The 16770-nt window shown below is 37.7% G+C and overlaps 1 protein-coding gene across 3 annotated transcripts in view; it reads left to right on the forward strand.

The window, feature by feature from the left end:
* ZNF292 (zinc finger protein 292) overlaps nucleotides 1-16770 on the forward strand; it is a 49224-nt gene that overhangs the window by 21689 nt on the left and 10765 nt on the right. The window contains exons 2-6 of one of the 3 annotated variants that reach the window (XM_063150613.1): nucleotides 4158-4312; nucleotides 4793-4871; nucleotides 6206-6341; nucleotides 13315-13517; nucleotides 16263-16399. In XM_063150613.1, coding sequence (XP_063006683.1) covers nucleotides 4158-4312; nucleotides 4793-4871; nucleotides 6206-6341; nucleotides 13315-13517; nucleotides 16263-16399 — 710 coding nt within the window. Of the gene's footprint in view, nucleotides 1-4157; nucleotides 4313-4792; nucleotides 4872-6205; nucleotides 6342-13314; nucleotides 13518-15319; nucleotides 15399-16262; nucleotides 16400-16770 lie in introns of those variants that run through there. The other 2 variants (XM_063150614.1, XM_063150615.1) reach the window with 2 other exon arrangements.

Consider the following 16770-nt stretch of genomic DNA (forward strand, 5'->3'; position numbering starts at 1 on the left):
AATTCCTGCATGGTTGTGTCATAATGGGTCAGCAGCATTTGGTATCTCCCCATGTGCAGCCTGGATGGTGATCCTGCCTATCTGGTGCTTCTTTAGCATGCTGACCCCCCACCATGAGACTTGAGATGTCCTGATCTTGTTGCTACAGGTCTCAGGGGTCCCTTGCCATGTTATGAATCAGTGTCTCTCTACTGGGCCTGATGGTTTCTTCTTTAGGTTCTCATATTTGCAATGGCAGGTGAGAATATTTTTGATACTCTTCAGTCACATTTCTTAGACAACTAATTGTTTAGTTATATCTTCCTGCCTCCTTCTTTTTTCTTACCATTTCTTCTTTCTTCCTGTCCTCAACACTTTGAGACAGCTCCAGGATATGTTTCTTGGTTTGGTTGCAAAGTTGGAAATGTCCTTAATTTACCAAAGCTTACATTAATCTTGCTGTTTGCTGTGGTCTTTTGAAGAGGAGATGAGTAAAAGTAGTGTTACTGCCTTGGTCTTATATGTTAGCTACTACTTGGGAGGTTGGTTATTGTTGTGGTTTGGTTTGGGGGTTTTTTAATATATATTTAGTCTAAAAAGAGAAGTGTATTTGTTCAAATTAATCAGAAAGAGAAGTAATTCTATATGACAGTGTTAGTTTTAACTATTTATCACCAATTACAAAGCTAATTGTCTGACTTAAGTAGCATTCCAAACTAATGCAAAGAATTTTCCTAGCATGTCTGTGAATCAGTATGAACAGTAAACTGTGCTGAATTTCAGATTAGCATGTTTGTCCCTCTTTTATTCAGTCTCACCAGCAACTTGTTTTCACATTTTCCCTTTACAGGGAAAATTGTCTTTTAAGCAAGTGTGAAATCGGTTAAGCTGTAATACTCTTTCAACAAAATGCACTTGTGGGGTGTTTTCTCCAGTACAAAAATGCAAATCATTCCAAAGCACTTAAAAGAAGAAAAAGTTTACTCCAAAAGGAAAAAGAATTATATGACTGTAGTTTTTATTTTAAATTTCCTGCAAGTACTATACCATGAAAGGTGCAGTACTGATTGCTCTAGTGAATTCTTAACAAGGAACAACATCAGTTTGAGGAGAGAGGGTTACTTTACAGGTCTCTGGCTTTCATGTGAACTGAAGCTTATGCTATTCACTCTTTTAAGGTGACTACTTATATCAGCTAGACAAGGGGAAGAAGTTATTGCCTTTTCTATCCAAAACACTGCTCCAAGACCCAAAACCTGAAGAATATAAAGTGTACTTTCCTGGGCTGTTTTTTGTTCAGCTTTGCTGTTTTGCCACTAGCATCCTTAAACATGTCACATATGAAAGTCAGTAATAGAAATCACAGTACTTCTGCTTATGGGAGTATTAGGACAAAGGGAGACTTTTTGCTGGAGTTGCTTTCAAGATTCTTTCAAGGCAACTGCTTTGTTCTGATCTGATTATTCTAGTGCATTGAGCAAAATTGCCAAGTGGTACTGAAATACTGTTTGCTAATATTCTTAGCTTGTTTATGTAGTCCTCCTCTGTTTTTTCTTACATGCTTTGTCTCTGTTTTGGTCTTCCATGTTTTCTCTGCTGTGGTCTGTGGTGCTTTTTTGCTGCTCTTAGGAGAGCATCAAATTGAGTGTTACAGTAAAACAGACCATTTTCCAGTCAGGTTAAGGGTGCCAGTAGGAAGCACTCGATGCTTGGAAGCATCTTCTGCTGCAGGAGAGGGATAGAGTATGTAACTTCCTCACATATTGATCGTGTGGTAAGATTGCCTTTAAAACCAAACCAGGCTTTAGTGAAGCACTTTGCCAAAACTTGCATATTTCTTACCTTTTATGTCCTTGAATGAAATACATTTGGGCTTTTGTTTTGGGTGAAGGATATATAATGTGGTGATGGTATTGTAATTGCAAATGACCACATGAAACATATTTCTGAAAAAAAAATCTGTTCAGTATAGTTGACATTTTTTTTATTGAGAGGATTTATTTGGATATTAAAATATAAGAATTTTAAGTATGTTCTTAACATCACTGGTTAAAGCAGTACAGACAGACAATGCTGAATTTAACTTAAGCTTAGCTTTTTAGCTAAACTAGATTTGAAGACAGGAATAAACCTAGTTTTGTTTTGTCTTGGTTTTTTGATATGATGGCTTGCATTTCTAAAATAGTTAACATTGGTTTTCTTACTTTCTGATACATAAATTTGCACCAAGTTCTCTTTTATCATTTGAGTTGCATTGTATCCCAAATATAGCGAATTCTTTTAGATAGTGGTATTAATATGTTAGAAATTAAACAAATTTTCAACATTTGTTGTTAAATGAGTTGAGAACCACCTTATTCTGTTTCTTATTCAGGTGTGTGGGAAACTCTGTAGCAGAAGAGCTTTATTGCTCAGAGGGCTCTCATTTTCCTTACCAGAACAAACCTTGTCAGAATTGAAAAAACGTTGTCAAAATTAGGTTAATTACAGCTGACCTTAAAAAAAAAAAAAAAGAGAATGGTGACTTTTGCTAAATGTCCTTGACACAATGAGCTGTGTAACATGCTTTCACACTGACAAACCTGATTTCCTTCTGTGCAGACCAGGGGATAATGGCAGATGTTTTTCTGCCAGACATCAGCAGGCCCTACTATTTCATCTCCCATAGTATTCTTAGAAACAAATCTATGAAATAGTCCCCTGCCTGAAGTGTGGGTCCCCAACACTTACTAATACAAAGTCCAGATGGCAGCCAGCTGCTTGTGGCTTCCTATCAAAGCTCAATACTGGAGCAAATAGTCTCTTAACTTCTTTACTAGTAACTGAATGAAGGGACAGAGCATATCTTCAGCACTTTTGTGGATGATAGTGATTTGGTGGGAGCAAGCAAGGTAAGAGAGGCTGTTGGGAGGGAGCTCAGCATCCAGGGGGCATGCACTGACACATAGTGGCTAAGGTGAGCACGAAGCTGGGGGTGGCAGGGAGCTGGGCCCATGCACCAGCTCTGGGGCAGCAGCCCAGCTGTTCTCCTGAGCAGCTCCAGTGTGCCCTGGCTGAGCACTTGCTACACTCTCAGCTGTGCTAGCACCAGTTTGAGAGGGAATAACCCCTCTGTTGAGAACCTGTGGGACTGCTTCTCTAGGTACTGGTGGAGGAAAATCTTAATAAATGGTATTCTGAACACTCAGAAACAGGTTGCCCATAAAGGCTATAGAGTCTCTGTTCTTCAGGATACACACAACTCCATCAACATATTTCTCCAAGCTATATATCATAACGGCCCTGCTTTTGGCAGGGTGTCAGACAGCCAAAACTGCTCTCTCTTATCCTCAGCTTTCTGCGTGTTATGCCCCTCAAGAAGCAGACAGCACAATTGGTCATTGTAATATGACAGACTCCATGCAGCCTTGGTGTAGGGATTAGTTTGCAATCCATCAAGTTACCCTAGGTGTGATAGCAGAGATCCATGGGGGATGTGGTCGGGATGATGACTTTGCCTGAATGTGTGTCTGAGTCCCCTGGCATTGACTGAAATGAATAGCAGTCTTCTGCACTTTGGTTGCTGATGTTTATTTCATCACTTTCATGAGTTTTAGTTTGATATCACTATATGTAGGTATTCATGTGGCAAGTAGGAAACCACTTTTTTTACTAATGAGATTTTGATGTACAGATGATATCTTTAAAATATGTAGAACATATTCCTTTCAGACCCTGTGAAAAGCAATGTCCTGAAGATACCTGTATCTTCAAGGTGGCAAGGCAGGGGAAAAGCAAAACTGTTCCTGGAAGTAGAAAATTAAAATAGATACTTAAAACTTTCAAGTTTACTTGCTTTAAAAGCTGAATTGTAGAGATGAATGTCTAAAAATGAGTTTTCAGTCCCTTAACTATGATATGCTCTTCAGATTTCTATTTGGAAAATAGGAATGTAAAATGAATCATTGATGTTACCGCAGGGAGAAAGTGTCAGTCATAACGTTTTTATATGATCAGAGAATGATTGTGTGTGGAGTCTTACGTGTCAGTTGTTAATGAAATGGTAAATTTTAAGGGAAAAAAAAGCATGCTTTGAGAATATGTAATTCATATTAAGGAGATCTACTAGTGAGAAATTTAAAATTCTAAACTTACATTTGTTCCTGATTTTTGGATTTTGTTTTCCTTTTCCTAAATAGACTTTGTTGGAATATGCGGAAAAGTGGAAGACATCGGAAGATCCTCTGCCTCTGTTGGAGGTGTACACGGTGGCCATCCGCAGTTACGTCAAAGCACGACCTTACCTTACCTCTGAGTGTGAAAACGTTGCCTTTGTGCTGGAACGTTTAGCACTGTGAGTATGGTGTTGTGGTTACTGAAACCAGTCTGTATGGTGTTAACTTTTCATTGCCGAAATGTTTTCCCAATCCAGTTATGAGCACCTGCCTTGCTCATTCTGGATGCTGTATGTAAGGGAGAATATCTGGTTGCTGGAATTAAGGCAAGGATTCCTGACCTAGGGCAAGCCAACATTCCTGGCTTGAAACACTTTGCTATTATCGATTTCCATACAATCTGAAAGGGCATCAATTTGCACAGGCTTTTACAGAGTTGGATTCAATGATGGTGTTTTTTTTTTTATAGTGTCTTAGAGAGCTTGCTTTTACAGTTTCTGCAAGAGTGTTCATGGCCTCTTTTTCTTTATGCGTTCAAACAAGCAAACTGTTTTGTGGCTAGTGTTTCAAACAACTATTTTGATATTGGAATAAAGAACTGTTGATTATGCAATTTCAATGTCAAAAATTTCCTCAAATAATTCCTTTCTGACTTCTAGAAGCTGTATTGAACTTCTACTGTGTCTGCCTCTGGACTTACCTGAAAATAAATGGGAAGAATTTCAGGCTTTTGTACAGGTGAGTTTAGTTCATAAAATAAAGAAAATAACTTTTCAGAATGGTTTGGAAACCATAGGGGATATTAAGTATGTAGCCTGTCTGTAAGGAGCAAGGTCTTCAGCTGGAAATCCTGCATACTCTGCAGTAATTGCTGAAGGTAATATCATCTGTCTGCATGCAGCAGCTGTGGAGAAAAACAATAGCTATAGATTATTGAAATAAGATTCATGATTTAAAATACAGTTGACTATTAACACTCTTAGAAATTAAATATTATCATATAGGTCATTCTGTACTATTTATGGTTGTATGTTTGAAACTTGTGAACTTCAGTTGATACTGAAGGGTTTTAAATCTCACAGGGCACTGGCTGGTTAAGGTTTGAGCACTGCATTAAAGGAGGGTGTTGGAACAAGTTCTGCTTCTCAGTATTTATCAGAAATATGTAGTGGGAGGTCCAGCATACAGTTTTTAAAAAATAGGAAAGTGGGGGAGGGGGAGAAAGGGATAATAATGAAAAGACCAGATACAGTTACCTCAGGATTCTGAGCCTAAATGACATGGGAAGATGAAAGGCTGATTATTTTAGAGTGAATTCTGACTAGCAATTGCCTTATATAAATCAATTCTGAAGAAATGTGTTTGATGCTGAGGAGAGTTCCACAGCCTTGAGAGCAGGTGGAAAAGTAAAAGAAAAATGAGCCATTTCTTGGCTCATTTATTTTTAAAGGACCAGTGTAAGTTGTGCATTGCTACTTAAGCCACACATTTTTGCAGGTATTTGTTTTGCTTCCAAATGTACATCTGCTCACAGAATTTATTCTAGTATATAAATGCCATGGAAGATATTTTAATTGATTTTAAGACTCCAGCCTGTTTATTCATATTTGCATAGAACTATGCAGTGAGATCTTAACAGCTAAAATCTTTCGACATTATAAAAATATTTTTTTCACTGTCTCCAGTACATAGAAATTGAGCTGCTGAAGAGCTTGAGAAGATAAAGTTTAGGCACCTGGTACCAGAACAATGTGTGGACTAGAGAAATTGCTCATCCATTTTTAAGAGAATCCTATTTCAAAATTTAGTTTCAGAAATTTCAGAAGTAGCCCTGTTAATAAATCTCAAGGTGAGTTTGAAGCACTCAGTTGTTTTGGTTTCTCAGCTTATATCTCAGGCAACAGAGGCAGAAGTAAAACCTGTATAGGCTGAAGGTTAAGGTTGTTTTGTTATACCTGTAACTCTGTCTGGTAAGGCATTAATGTGGTAACATAAGGTAAAAAGGAGTATGAAAGACACATTATTTATGTCTTTTTAAAACAATACCTTGTTTTGTAAAATACATTATTCAGGTGGCTCATAAAAACTTGATGGAAAATGGCAGCCAGGAACTGCACATTTTAACAACACTTACACAAGAGAAGGGAGTGTGGAAGAACCCAGTATTGTGTGGTATTCTGTCCCAGGAACAGTTGGACCCAGATAAAGGTAAAATTTAGAGTTATTTACTTCAATTTTATGGTATATTGAAATATTATTATGATCAACTGAAGTTTTTTGTTCAATACAGTTTGTGGTAGTATATAAGCTATATAAATAAATATGCATGTAGCATTTTCTGAACTGTTAAGATAGTATGTTCATGGTAACATACAAATAATTTAATGTTGGTATTTTGCATAAAACATAATCATGCCCCAAATTCTTTTGCTGTTTTCTTTATAAGCCATGTGAAGGGAGCTTACATACAGACTAATTTATGATGGGGTAAGTTCAATACTAATATGCAAAATTTATTTGACATAAACCCAAAAAATAAAAACTTCATGTATTTTTTTAAATGAGAATGTCATTTATTGAGTCATGAAATGCCAAGAGGACCTTTACTGAAGTTCATTTAGAGCTGAGTTCTGAGAATGGCTAACAGTAGTTGCATAGGGAAGAGTGTATGGCCAGCAGAGGCTTACAAGGATAGTGCCCTGATACGTTATTTTTGGTTTGGTCACTGCAATTCAGAAGTGGTATCCTTGTGTGAATAAATCTTAGTTGTTTTTTTGATTCTTTGCCTAAATGGTTTTAGAATCTGTATAAAGCATCACGCAAAAGCATCTATGGAAAAGTTGCACAGTCCTTACATCAAGTGAAGTAGTTCCTCTTAGTGTCTGCCTCCTTTTAGCCTGGTGCCTGCTTATTTCATATGGTATTTTCTGTCTATTAACAAGGTAACTCTTCTCACATCTTTTAATGAATGCATCACAAGACCTGATTCGATAGACTGCTATCATGTCTCATCTTCTCTCTTCTGTATTGTCTTACATGTCTTCCCAATTTACTGTCCCATTCCATGTATGGAGAACTAAAGGTTTATTCAGCAGCCAGTATGATTTTCTGCTTTCTGCCACATTCCTTTCATAATATTTAATAATAATACTACTTTCATAACATTAGCCTTGCTGCTTGACTGAGCATTGAACCAATGTTTTCTTAAATCAGAATTAAGACTTTTTTTTGAGGACTGGTACCTATTTCAGTGTTAGATTTTCCCCTATCATGCCTGTTGTACATTTGGGCTTGTGGTTTTTTCCTCCACGAAAACAATTTTGGGAGTTTTGTCAACATTTTAATTTTATCTGTTATGCTGTGTTATGGACTGTTGGCATGTTTTTACTACCCTGCTTTTGTCAGCGTATTTTGTCATGGTTCTCTGTCCTTTTCCAAATGTTTATAATTGTCTGTGCTGGACAAAACCTGTCCCTGGTACAGATCCTACAGAAACCCACTGAGATTTTGTTTGGGTTTTTTTTTTTTCTTTTTCCATTAACTGATAATTTATCTGTACAAGGCTCTTCTTTTAACTGCCAAGAGAGCTTGGTATCTTTAGGGATTTGATGAACTTCTTTTAGTGCTTTTAGAAAATAAGTTGGATCTCCTTTTATTCAAATTACCACAGCTCCCTTGGATAAGTCCAGTAAATGTATAATAGAATTTTCAGTTTATTTTTTTTCCAGAAGTTGGGTGTACTCTTCCACAAGATTTGCATTTTGTTGCTTCTTTTAGTTACTTATTATACACCTAATACAGACTTTGGATTAGTATGTAGTCCTCAGAGTCCCACAGAGTACTCCTCTACTAGCTTCCTCTCTACCACACTGCTGCCATTGTAACTTGTAAGGTGTGGGTAAGAGGGAGATTTAATTAATATTTAATTGCCTTGCATTTGAGTCTTTCTAAGACCCTGCTCATGAGTTCAGTATTGGATGAGGAGGACACAGGGCAGTAAGTAAGATTGTGACCGTGGACTTCAGGAGAGCTAACTTTACCATCTTTAAGGAATTTCTTGTAAGAGTCCCATGGGAGCAGGTCCTGCACAGTTATCAGACATTGCATTGCATTTGCTTGGTGACTGGACCTGCTGTTACTTCAGGTTTCACCTGCAGGACTTTTTTTTCCTCAAGATTGCGTATGATAGACAAGAAACACTTGTATTTGGAGAGAGGAATTTTCTACATTTCTCCACTTCATTAATTGCTTACAGAAGGAAACCTTAGTAAAGTTGTCTTAATTTTCTCACATCATAGTGGGTCTTTTGTCTTACTGGCCTCCTCCTGAACTACAGATAGCTTAATGTGAGATCAGGACTGATACTAATCTAGAATTGAAACTGGTCTGAATTAATGACAACTGAAAATTAGGTTTCATGAGGTCATGTGGCTGTCTGTGTAGCCTTATTGCTCAAGTGTGCTGAAGACTGAAAGTTGAAGTACACCAAAGTGTTTAAGGTTATGCCATAGCCTATGCAACGTTAAAACACTGCACTTCCATCCTCAATTTCTGTCAGTGTGGCTTGTGCTCTTTAGCATGAACTTTTCCATCCTCGAGGTTACTATTTTCTTGTAGTGATGGTATAATCCTTCAAAACTGTCATTGGTATCTCCTCTGCTGATACTGAGGGTGACTGGAGGAACTGTCTAGAGGAAAAGGATCTTTGATAACCTTATGAAAAGCCAGGCTGCTGCTGCTTTTTTGCTATCTAATTCCAAATATCCTTAGAATTTAAACCTGGATGCCAGGAGTTGGGTTCTGGAATTTTTCATAAGTTTAAATGTAGTAGGCAGGCATCTAAAGAATATCTCACTGAAAGGAGAATCTGGATACAACCATCACTATCCAGAGATTGTCAAGGTGGATAACAGGCAGAATGTAACAGCCAATGTGGATCTATTTTCAGTAATTAGAGCACCTGTCACCAGAAGCTGAATGATACGAGTAGCCTCAGTTTTGAGAGAAGGAAAACGTGTTTTCATCCTGGGTATATTCAAAGCAGACATCTGGAACTTCTTGTACCCTTTCTCTAGACACTGTGCCACCACAGAGGCATCTAGGATTGATGCTGCATTCAGCAGAATTGTGCTGAGATGTTTGCATGAAGGATTCTGAGTCCCAGCTCCTGGTTGATACAGAAAGCGTCAAGTCAGTTCAGAGTCACCCATAGTGTGAGTGCATATGTGGACTAACACTTGAAGATGATGGAGAAGGTGTCGTGGCTCAACCCCAGCCAGCAGCAAAGCCCCACTCAGCCACTCTCTCATTCCCCCACCAGCAGCACTGGCGAGAGAATAGGAAGGGAAAGGTAGAAATCTCATAAGCTGAGATAAAGACAGTTCCATAGGGAAAGTAAAAGCCACGCACACAAGCAAAGCAAGGAATGAATTCCCTGCTTCCCATGGGCAGGTGGGAGTTCAGCCATGCCCAGGAGAGCAGGGCCCCATCACACCTCAGGGTCACTTGGGAGCACAAACGCCGTCGCTGCAAACGTCCTGGCTTATATACCGAGCGTGATGTTCCATGGGCTGGAATGTCCCTTTGGTCGGTGGGGTCACCTGTCCGGGTCACCTGTGTCTCCTCCCAGGCTCCCCAGCCTGGCAGCACAGAAATCAGGAAAGGCCTTGGCTGTGTGTAAGCCCTGCCCAGCAATTACAAAAACGTCTCCACATCATCATCACTGTGTTCAGCACAAATCCAAAACACAGCCCTGTACCAGCCACTGTGAAGAAAATTAACCATACCCCAGCCAAAGCCAGTACATTGTTTCCTGACTAGCAGCTGAAGTTCTTGGAGATGGATTATCCATGTGTATATTCACCTCCTGGCTTCAGCCGCCCTGCCTAAAGCAAGGCTGGTAAGACATAAAGGTGGTGGATTAATCTGTACCTATGCTACATCTGATGAGGGGTCTGGCAGTAGGATTATGAGTGCTTTGTAAGGCAAATATTCTTTGTGCTCTTAAGTCAGCTAAAACATGGCATTAATCTGGACTGTCTTCCACAGAGAACCTGTTAGTGCCTGGAGCTTATTTGTGCTCTCATGTGCCGCTAATCTGTGGATTACGTTTTCTCTGCTTCAGTCCATGTGTGGTACGAGCAATACCTGTAGTAAAAGTTCATATCCTTCTCGTGAACTTGGCATGGAATCACTTGGTAGTAGGGCCTGATATGCCAGCTATGGAATTCAAGGGAATCAGAGGGAAACTGCCTAAAAGGTTAGATCCCAGTCTGTCCAAATTAATTTGCTAGACTTAGTAGATTGTAGTACCACCTGTCAGATGCTATCTGCACATCCTCATTTTCCCTTATGTTCTGCAATTTTATATGAATTTTGCACGTCTTGCACAAACATGTTTGTGAATTTTAATGGATGAGAGAGCATTGCAGAAAAATTACATTCAATATTTTTCCAATAATTGTTCCCATTAAATATGTCAGGGTTTACACTCATAAAGGTTAAGTGATTTTTTCTAGAAAAGCACTTGTGTCTCAAAGCCTTTTTATAAATAACTATTGGTATTGTAGGCTAGCAATTTGTCCACAATGTCTTTTGAAATTTACATTGTACAACAACATGTATTTATCAAGTATTTGAAAATAACAAAACCTTCCTCAGTAACCTCAAAATCTTATCCTTAAGACTGTTCCCCACCATAAACTTAGTCCTGTAACCCCTGCACTGTTTTTTTTCTTGAAATGTCTCCTTTAGTTCAGTTACAAAACAAATGTATTAAAATTCATGTTTTGAATAGCTTTCAGATGTTAAACATAATGGTTATAATCACTGGGATTGGAATAAAGGCTTAAGAGCTAATATGTAACTGGTAACCCTGAGGTCTTCCTGTGTCTTGTTGAGAAGATAACAGAAAATGTGCTGATGCTTATACAAGGTAGGCTGGCTGAAGCAGTAAACACTAAAGGAAGGGGATTACTGAGAACTAGCAGATAGAATGTAATGTTTACGATATTAAATGCAGCAATTATAGTAATAAATTGGAGTGAAACATCTTGGATTACCAATATATCTTAAAGTCTAAGCTCTTCCTGTATCTTGTTACAGAAATAAGGTAAAATGTTCCAGTGTTATTCCAGACAGACTATCCAGGACTAAACGGTGTGGGCGAAGGGATTATTGGTACCTGGTGGAGGAAGAGCAAGGCTAGGCTATTGAATGTGGTTAGTCACAGGGTCATTTGTGGGTTGGCAGGAGTGTGAATGTCTTTTATAATGCATTGGTAATGACATTAAAGGAACATTTATCTGCTGCTTAGAATGTCCTCTAATAAATACAAAAACAAACGTTTACCGATTGTCTGTTAGTGTGCTCTGGTTTTCCTTTGTTACTGCATACATACAAATCTGGTCATAGCTTCCTTGCCACGGGGAAAGGAAGAAGGAGCTCATTTGATTTGAATATTCTTACACATCAGTTAACCATTGCTGATCATCTGTAGCGGGGTACAACGGTATGGGCAAATAACTAAGAAGTTGGTTGAAATGATAATCCACCCATAAATCTGAAAATGCCTGAAAGATAATGATGGGGTTTAACAGGCCTGATTTCTGCAAAAGGCAACATTTTCTGCCTGAAAGTCTTGTGTAATAAAGTGGTAAAGAAAATGGTTGACCTGATTCTGATTTCAAGATAGACTTTTAGTAATGTTCCATATAAGCAGCTAGAAGAAGGAGAAATCATGAAATGAAGGCAGTAGTGAATCACACTAAATAGTATGGAGAGAAGCAAAGAATGAGATGAGGTTTTTTTTTTAATTAAACCATGTTTTGTGTTCTGCTAGTTCAAGTATTACAGAGAGAATTTTTTAGATGTTGAAAGTACTTATTTCATCAAATCAAAACAGGATTTGAAAAGTCAAGAAAATATAAATTAAGTGAATGGACAACATGATTTAGGTGGAATTCCAGATTAGGAAATTAAAAGGTATATGACAGTTCCTATCAAAATGTATCAGAAAGTGAGCACTGCAGATGACCAGAAGGTTTTGGGACTACTCAAAGGCTGGAAAAAATCTCATTCAGAAATGATCAAGATTTTACTCCTGATACTGAAAGCATATCATGAATGTGCTAGTTTTCACAAAAGAAACAAAAATCAGTAGAAAAGGTCAGCTGGTTTTAAAAGATGTGAGAATGTGTTATGAAATTGAAGTGAGGGCAATTGAAAACCAACGGGTTTTTTATGCAGTATATATCTACCTTGTGAAAACAGGGAGGGCATGATGTCAAAAGGATTAGAAAAAAGTGATTGTCTATGTGTCTAGTTTTAATAATTGACTTTAAATGTTCTAGAGGTAGTACTAAACCACATGCTTCAAAGCTAAAGCAGTTTTGATCTTGAAGATCTGGATGAGACCCGACATGTATATTGAAGATTCAGAACATTAACCTGTGTTCCCCTTTTTGTAGAATTTTATGCCTTCTATTGAGCACCTAGAGTTGGACTGTTAGTGTAGACTACAGAGTTTGACTCTGGTGGGAGCATGTGTGAAAAATCCAGTTCAGTACCTATCTCTTCTGAGTTTTAGACTATGCACAGTCAAATGTATGCAAGATATGCCAATTTTTCAAATAAGGAAAATTCTTTGGTTGAAGAACCATAAAGTGTTTGACTGTATTCTGTGTGTATAATATGAAACATTTCACACCAATAAAAACAGGTTCAGAAACTTTTGTACTTATCACATATATCCTTCAACAGCAAGATCTTTAAAAGGCAACGTTAGCAAAGGCATAGCACAAGTGTACAGAGGATGTGAGAGTAGTGGCTTTGTGTTGTCTTTCTGTAGAACTATAATTAAATTGTATCTAAATATTTTAATATTTATATGATCTCTAAGTCTGTTTTGTGTGCAGCTGTTTAGCCAAGAAATTAGAATGAATTAAAACCTGCAAGTATATAAAAGGTCTGTGACAGGGAATCTTTATGATAAATAAGTGCAGTTCACTGAGAAACTTTTCCCTCATCTTTGCTTCGTATCTTTTGTATATGTTTTGATTTGTGTAAATGTTAGGGTCAACCATGATGAGTAAATACAGTCCGTTAACTCTGTAACATGCATGTAATGTTTTGGCTTTTTTTTTTCTTTTTTTTTTTTGGTTTTTTTTTCCTTTTTTTTAAGTGAATGAATTTTTAGTGTCAGAAGGCCCTGTCCTGCTGGATATGCGTATTAAGCACCTAATGAAAACAAAGCAATTAACGCAAGCTACTGCCCTGGCAAAACTCTGCTCTGACCATCCAGAAATCAGTGGGAAAGGCAATTTCAAACAAACCTACCTGGTCTGTCTTTGTTCGGGATCACCAAATGAAAGGCTAATGGAAGAAGTAAGTAAATAATAAAGAACTTTTTTCTTAGACATTTCTTTAATGGTAGTAAAGTCACTAATCATAAGCTGGTGTTCTTATAGAATAGCTTTTTCTTTTAAAATATGATCTAAAGTATTTTTGGTATTTTTTTCTTTTCATTCAAGTCACTTTTAAGCTGAGTAATGACTCAAAACACTCATGGAAGTGTATTATTAAGTCATTAATGGGCATTTTCTGGCTGTGCCATAATTTTGTGCTTGATTTTGCTTAAAGTATTTTAAAACTCTGCCTCAGACCTCCTTAGTAAAGTGAAGTTAATAATTTTCCCACTCTTATTACTTGAACTATATTGGTTTTTGTGTATACCTAGTACATAGAATGGGGCCCTTTAGATGCTGCCTGCAGCACAGAGAATAAATGTAACTTCACCCAAATTCCTGGGTGCAATTGAAGGTGAAATCAAATCTTTGATCTGGTTTGTAATATAAAATCCTTCTAATTTAAATACAGAAGTCAGAGAGGAGATGACAGCTTTGCTCTTTCGCATTCTTTCAGGTGGCATCTTCATTTTTCACTCCAAAGTTTTAGCTGAGCCTTTTTCCTTCTTGAAGGAAAACGAACTGCAAATGTCACTTTTCTTGTCTGCCAGTGTCTCTGCTGTCTTTTTGTTGCTGTCATCTTTTTATGTTAAATATTAAGCATATTGCAATTGAACCTAAAGGGATAAGAGTTGTGCACTGATTAGAGCTGGAAAACTTTCCTGCCCTAGATACAGATGAAATTCTGAGATGACAGTTTCTCACTGAGCGTGTTCTTCAGATACTCAGTAGAATTGGATCAGTCTTGCTCTCCTCCCAGCTCTGGCTGCTGCAGACCCTGTCAGAACAGGCTCAGGAGGGGCTGTGACAGGGCTGTGCAATCTTAATTTTGTTTGCTGGAGACATGCAATGGAACTTTGAATTTATGACCCTGCAGACAGGCTTCCTTCCTTACTCAGCCCCAACGCAGAATGGGCTGGTTCAGTGAATGAACTGTGAATGCCCTGGACAAAAGGAATGGGTTAGCCTTGTTTCTTTGGATGCCATAACATACAAGTTCATACTGGGTTATCAGAGAGAACCTAATCCAGGTATTTCTGAGTTTTGGATTGCTTAGATTAGCAGCTTTGGCTAACTGTTTGCAGTATTGCTAACAGTTTTGGAAAGATCATGTCTTACTAAGAAAAGGCAGATAAGCTTTAACATGTCAGGGTGGACTTAAAAACTGAGAAGGACTGTCATTTTTGTAGTGTGAGACAGCAAGAAAATAGTAAAAAAAAAAGGTGCAAAACAGTATATTATCGGTGTGGAAATTTTTATATCCATTCAGACTAGGTAGGAAAGCAACATTTAAGCAAGTTTTCAGCATGGTTTCCAAATAGTTTCTTCAATAATGTGAAGAATTTAGACCTGCAGTATGTGAAATGCTAGACTGACAAACTTGATGTAGAAACCTTTGTTAGAAACAGGGTCCCTTAGGAAGTGTGACAGGCTGGAAAAGCTTTTAATGAAGTTCCCTTATTATAAGTTCGGTTTGCTGTATTCTTCTCTAAGCTTTTAATTGATAGTCCCTGTCTGAGATGGGGCACTGAGCAAAGCAGACCTTCAGTCTAAATTGCTATTACATTTATACTGTTCCAGGTTAAGAAATGCAGTTTTCTCTAGAGGATGACTTTGAGGTTATTAAACCCCCAGTGACATTCAGTGAAGGGCTATTAGTATATTTACAAAGTGTCCATTTAGAGGTGTGAAAATAAGTAGTTGTACTATTCAAAATTGTAGTTTGATTGCTGGATACCGTGGTGCCCAATCCAGCTGTGCTGCCGCCTTACCCAGAGTGCCGGACCAGCTGGGTGTTTGGGTGAGCACTTCTGTTTCTTGCTTTGGGTGGTCTTGTGATTTCTCAAGAGAGACTTCCAACAGTGCTGTTGTCATAGTCAAGCTATTCTTCAGCTGCTGGTGTCAAAGAATAATCCAGCATGTCCTGCCAGATGCACTAATTGATGTAATCAAACCAGTCTGCTGAGAATCAAATTAGACAGTATTGTTACAGCAAGTGCACTGATTCAGTACTGATATAGCTGTCTAGTAGTACTGGGCAGCTGTGATTTTTCCTTTGATTTGCCATAAAACTAAGTACTACCATTGGTGCTTGACAAATAATTTATATTGCACAGACTGTAGTGTTACTCTAGAACAGTATTCAGATGACCTGCTTCTTACTGTAAAGCTTTCCTTTTCTTCATGTCTTTGATTTTTCAAAAAGTACTAGAACAGTCATGTTAAACCTCAGATTCATTAACCATCTAGCTCATCGTATTAAAGCAGTAGTGACATCACTGACAAGTAAACTGGATTAGAATTACAAGTAATTTTCTTTTTTGTGTTAAGCTGCAATTTAAAGTTATATGTCTTCATATCACTATTACCAGATGTATGTGATATATATGAATAATCAATATACTTTAAAATTCTTAGGTGACTGGGACACTAGATACAAATGAGTCACGTCTAAGAAAAAAGTTTATGTTCACTCTAATAAGACAGTTTTTCTGGTGGCATAATGAGTTTTGATACTAGAAATATACTGATTTGCTTTCATGCTCATCTCTATCCAACTGTTGAATTCAAGTTCTGAATTATTGTCTTGCAAAGGCTAATGTGACTGTGTGTTTGAAAATGCAACCACTTTCTGAGTCTTGTTCTTCTCTTTCTTTTCTTCTAGATTGCAGAAGTAGATTGCAAAGATGCACTAGAAATGATCTGTAACCTGGAATCTGATGGAGATGAAAAAAGTGCTCTAATTCTATGTGCAGCATTTCTATCTCGCCAGCTGCAGCAAGGGGAGATGTACTGTGCCTGGTGAGTTTGAATCTTGTTTTCTATCTCAGAACAAAAACTTAGTCTGGGGAAGATACATAAGCCATAGGTTAACTTTCTTTAGCTTGATAAAATCTGTGAGCTAAACAGCAAGGAGATAAGACTCTTGGAAAGCTAGAAAAGAAAATAAATGGATTTTGCAGGATAAGCATCCATTGCAGGAATTTGAAGGGTATCTGTATGATGAGGCAAATACCAATAGCTGGTTAATAATTTTTCCATAGAAAAAAGGAATTTAATAACTGCAGGCAACCGGTCAGCATTATGTTAGCATTTAATGAGTAAGTACTGTTCTTTCTGTCCTGTAATAACACAGTATTTCTTCTTCTAACAAACTTAGAAAGGAAGAAGCT

The sequence above is a fragment of the Melospiza melodia genome, chromosome 3 (assembly GCF_035770615.1).
Source record: "Melospiza melodia melodia isolate bMelMel2 chromosome 3, bMelMel2.pri, whole genome shotgun sequence".
In the NCBI taxonomy this organism is placed as follows: domain Eukaryota; kingdom Metazoa; phylum Chordata; class Aves; order Passeriformes; family Passerellidae; genus Melospiza; species Melospiza melodia.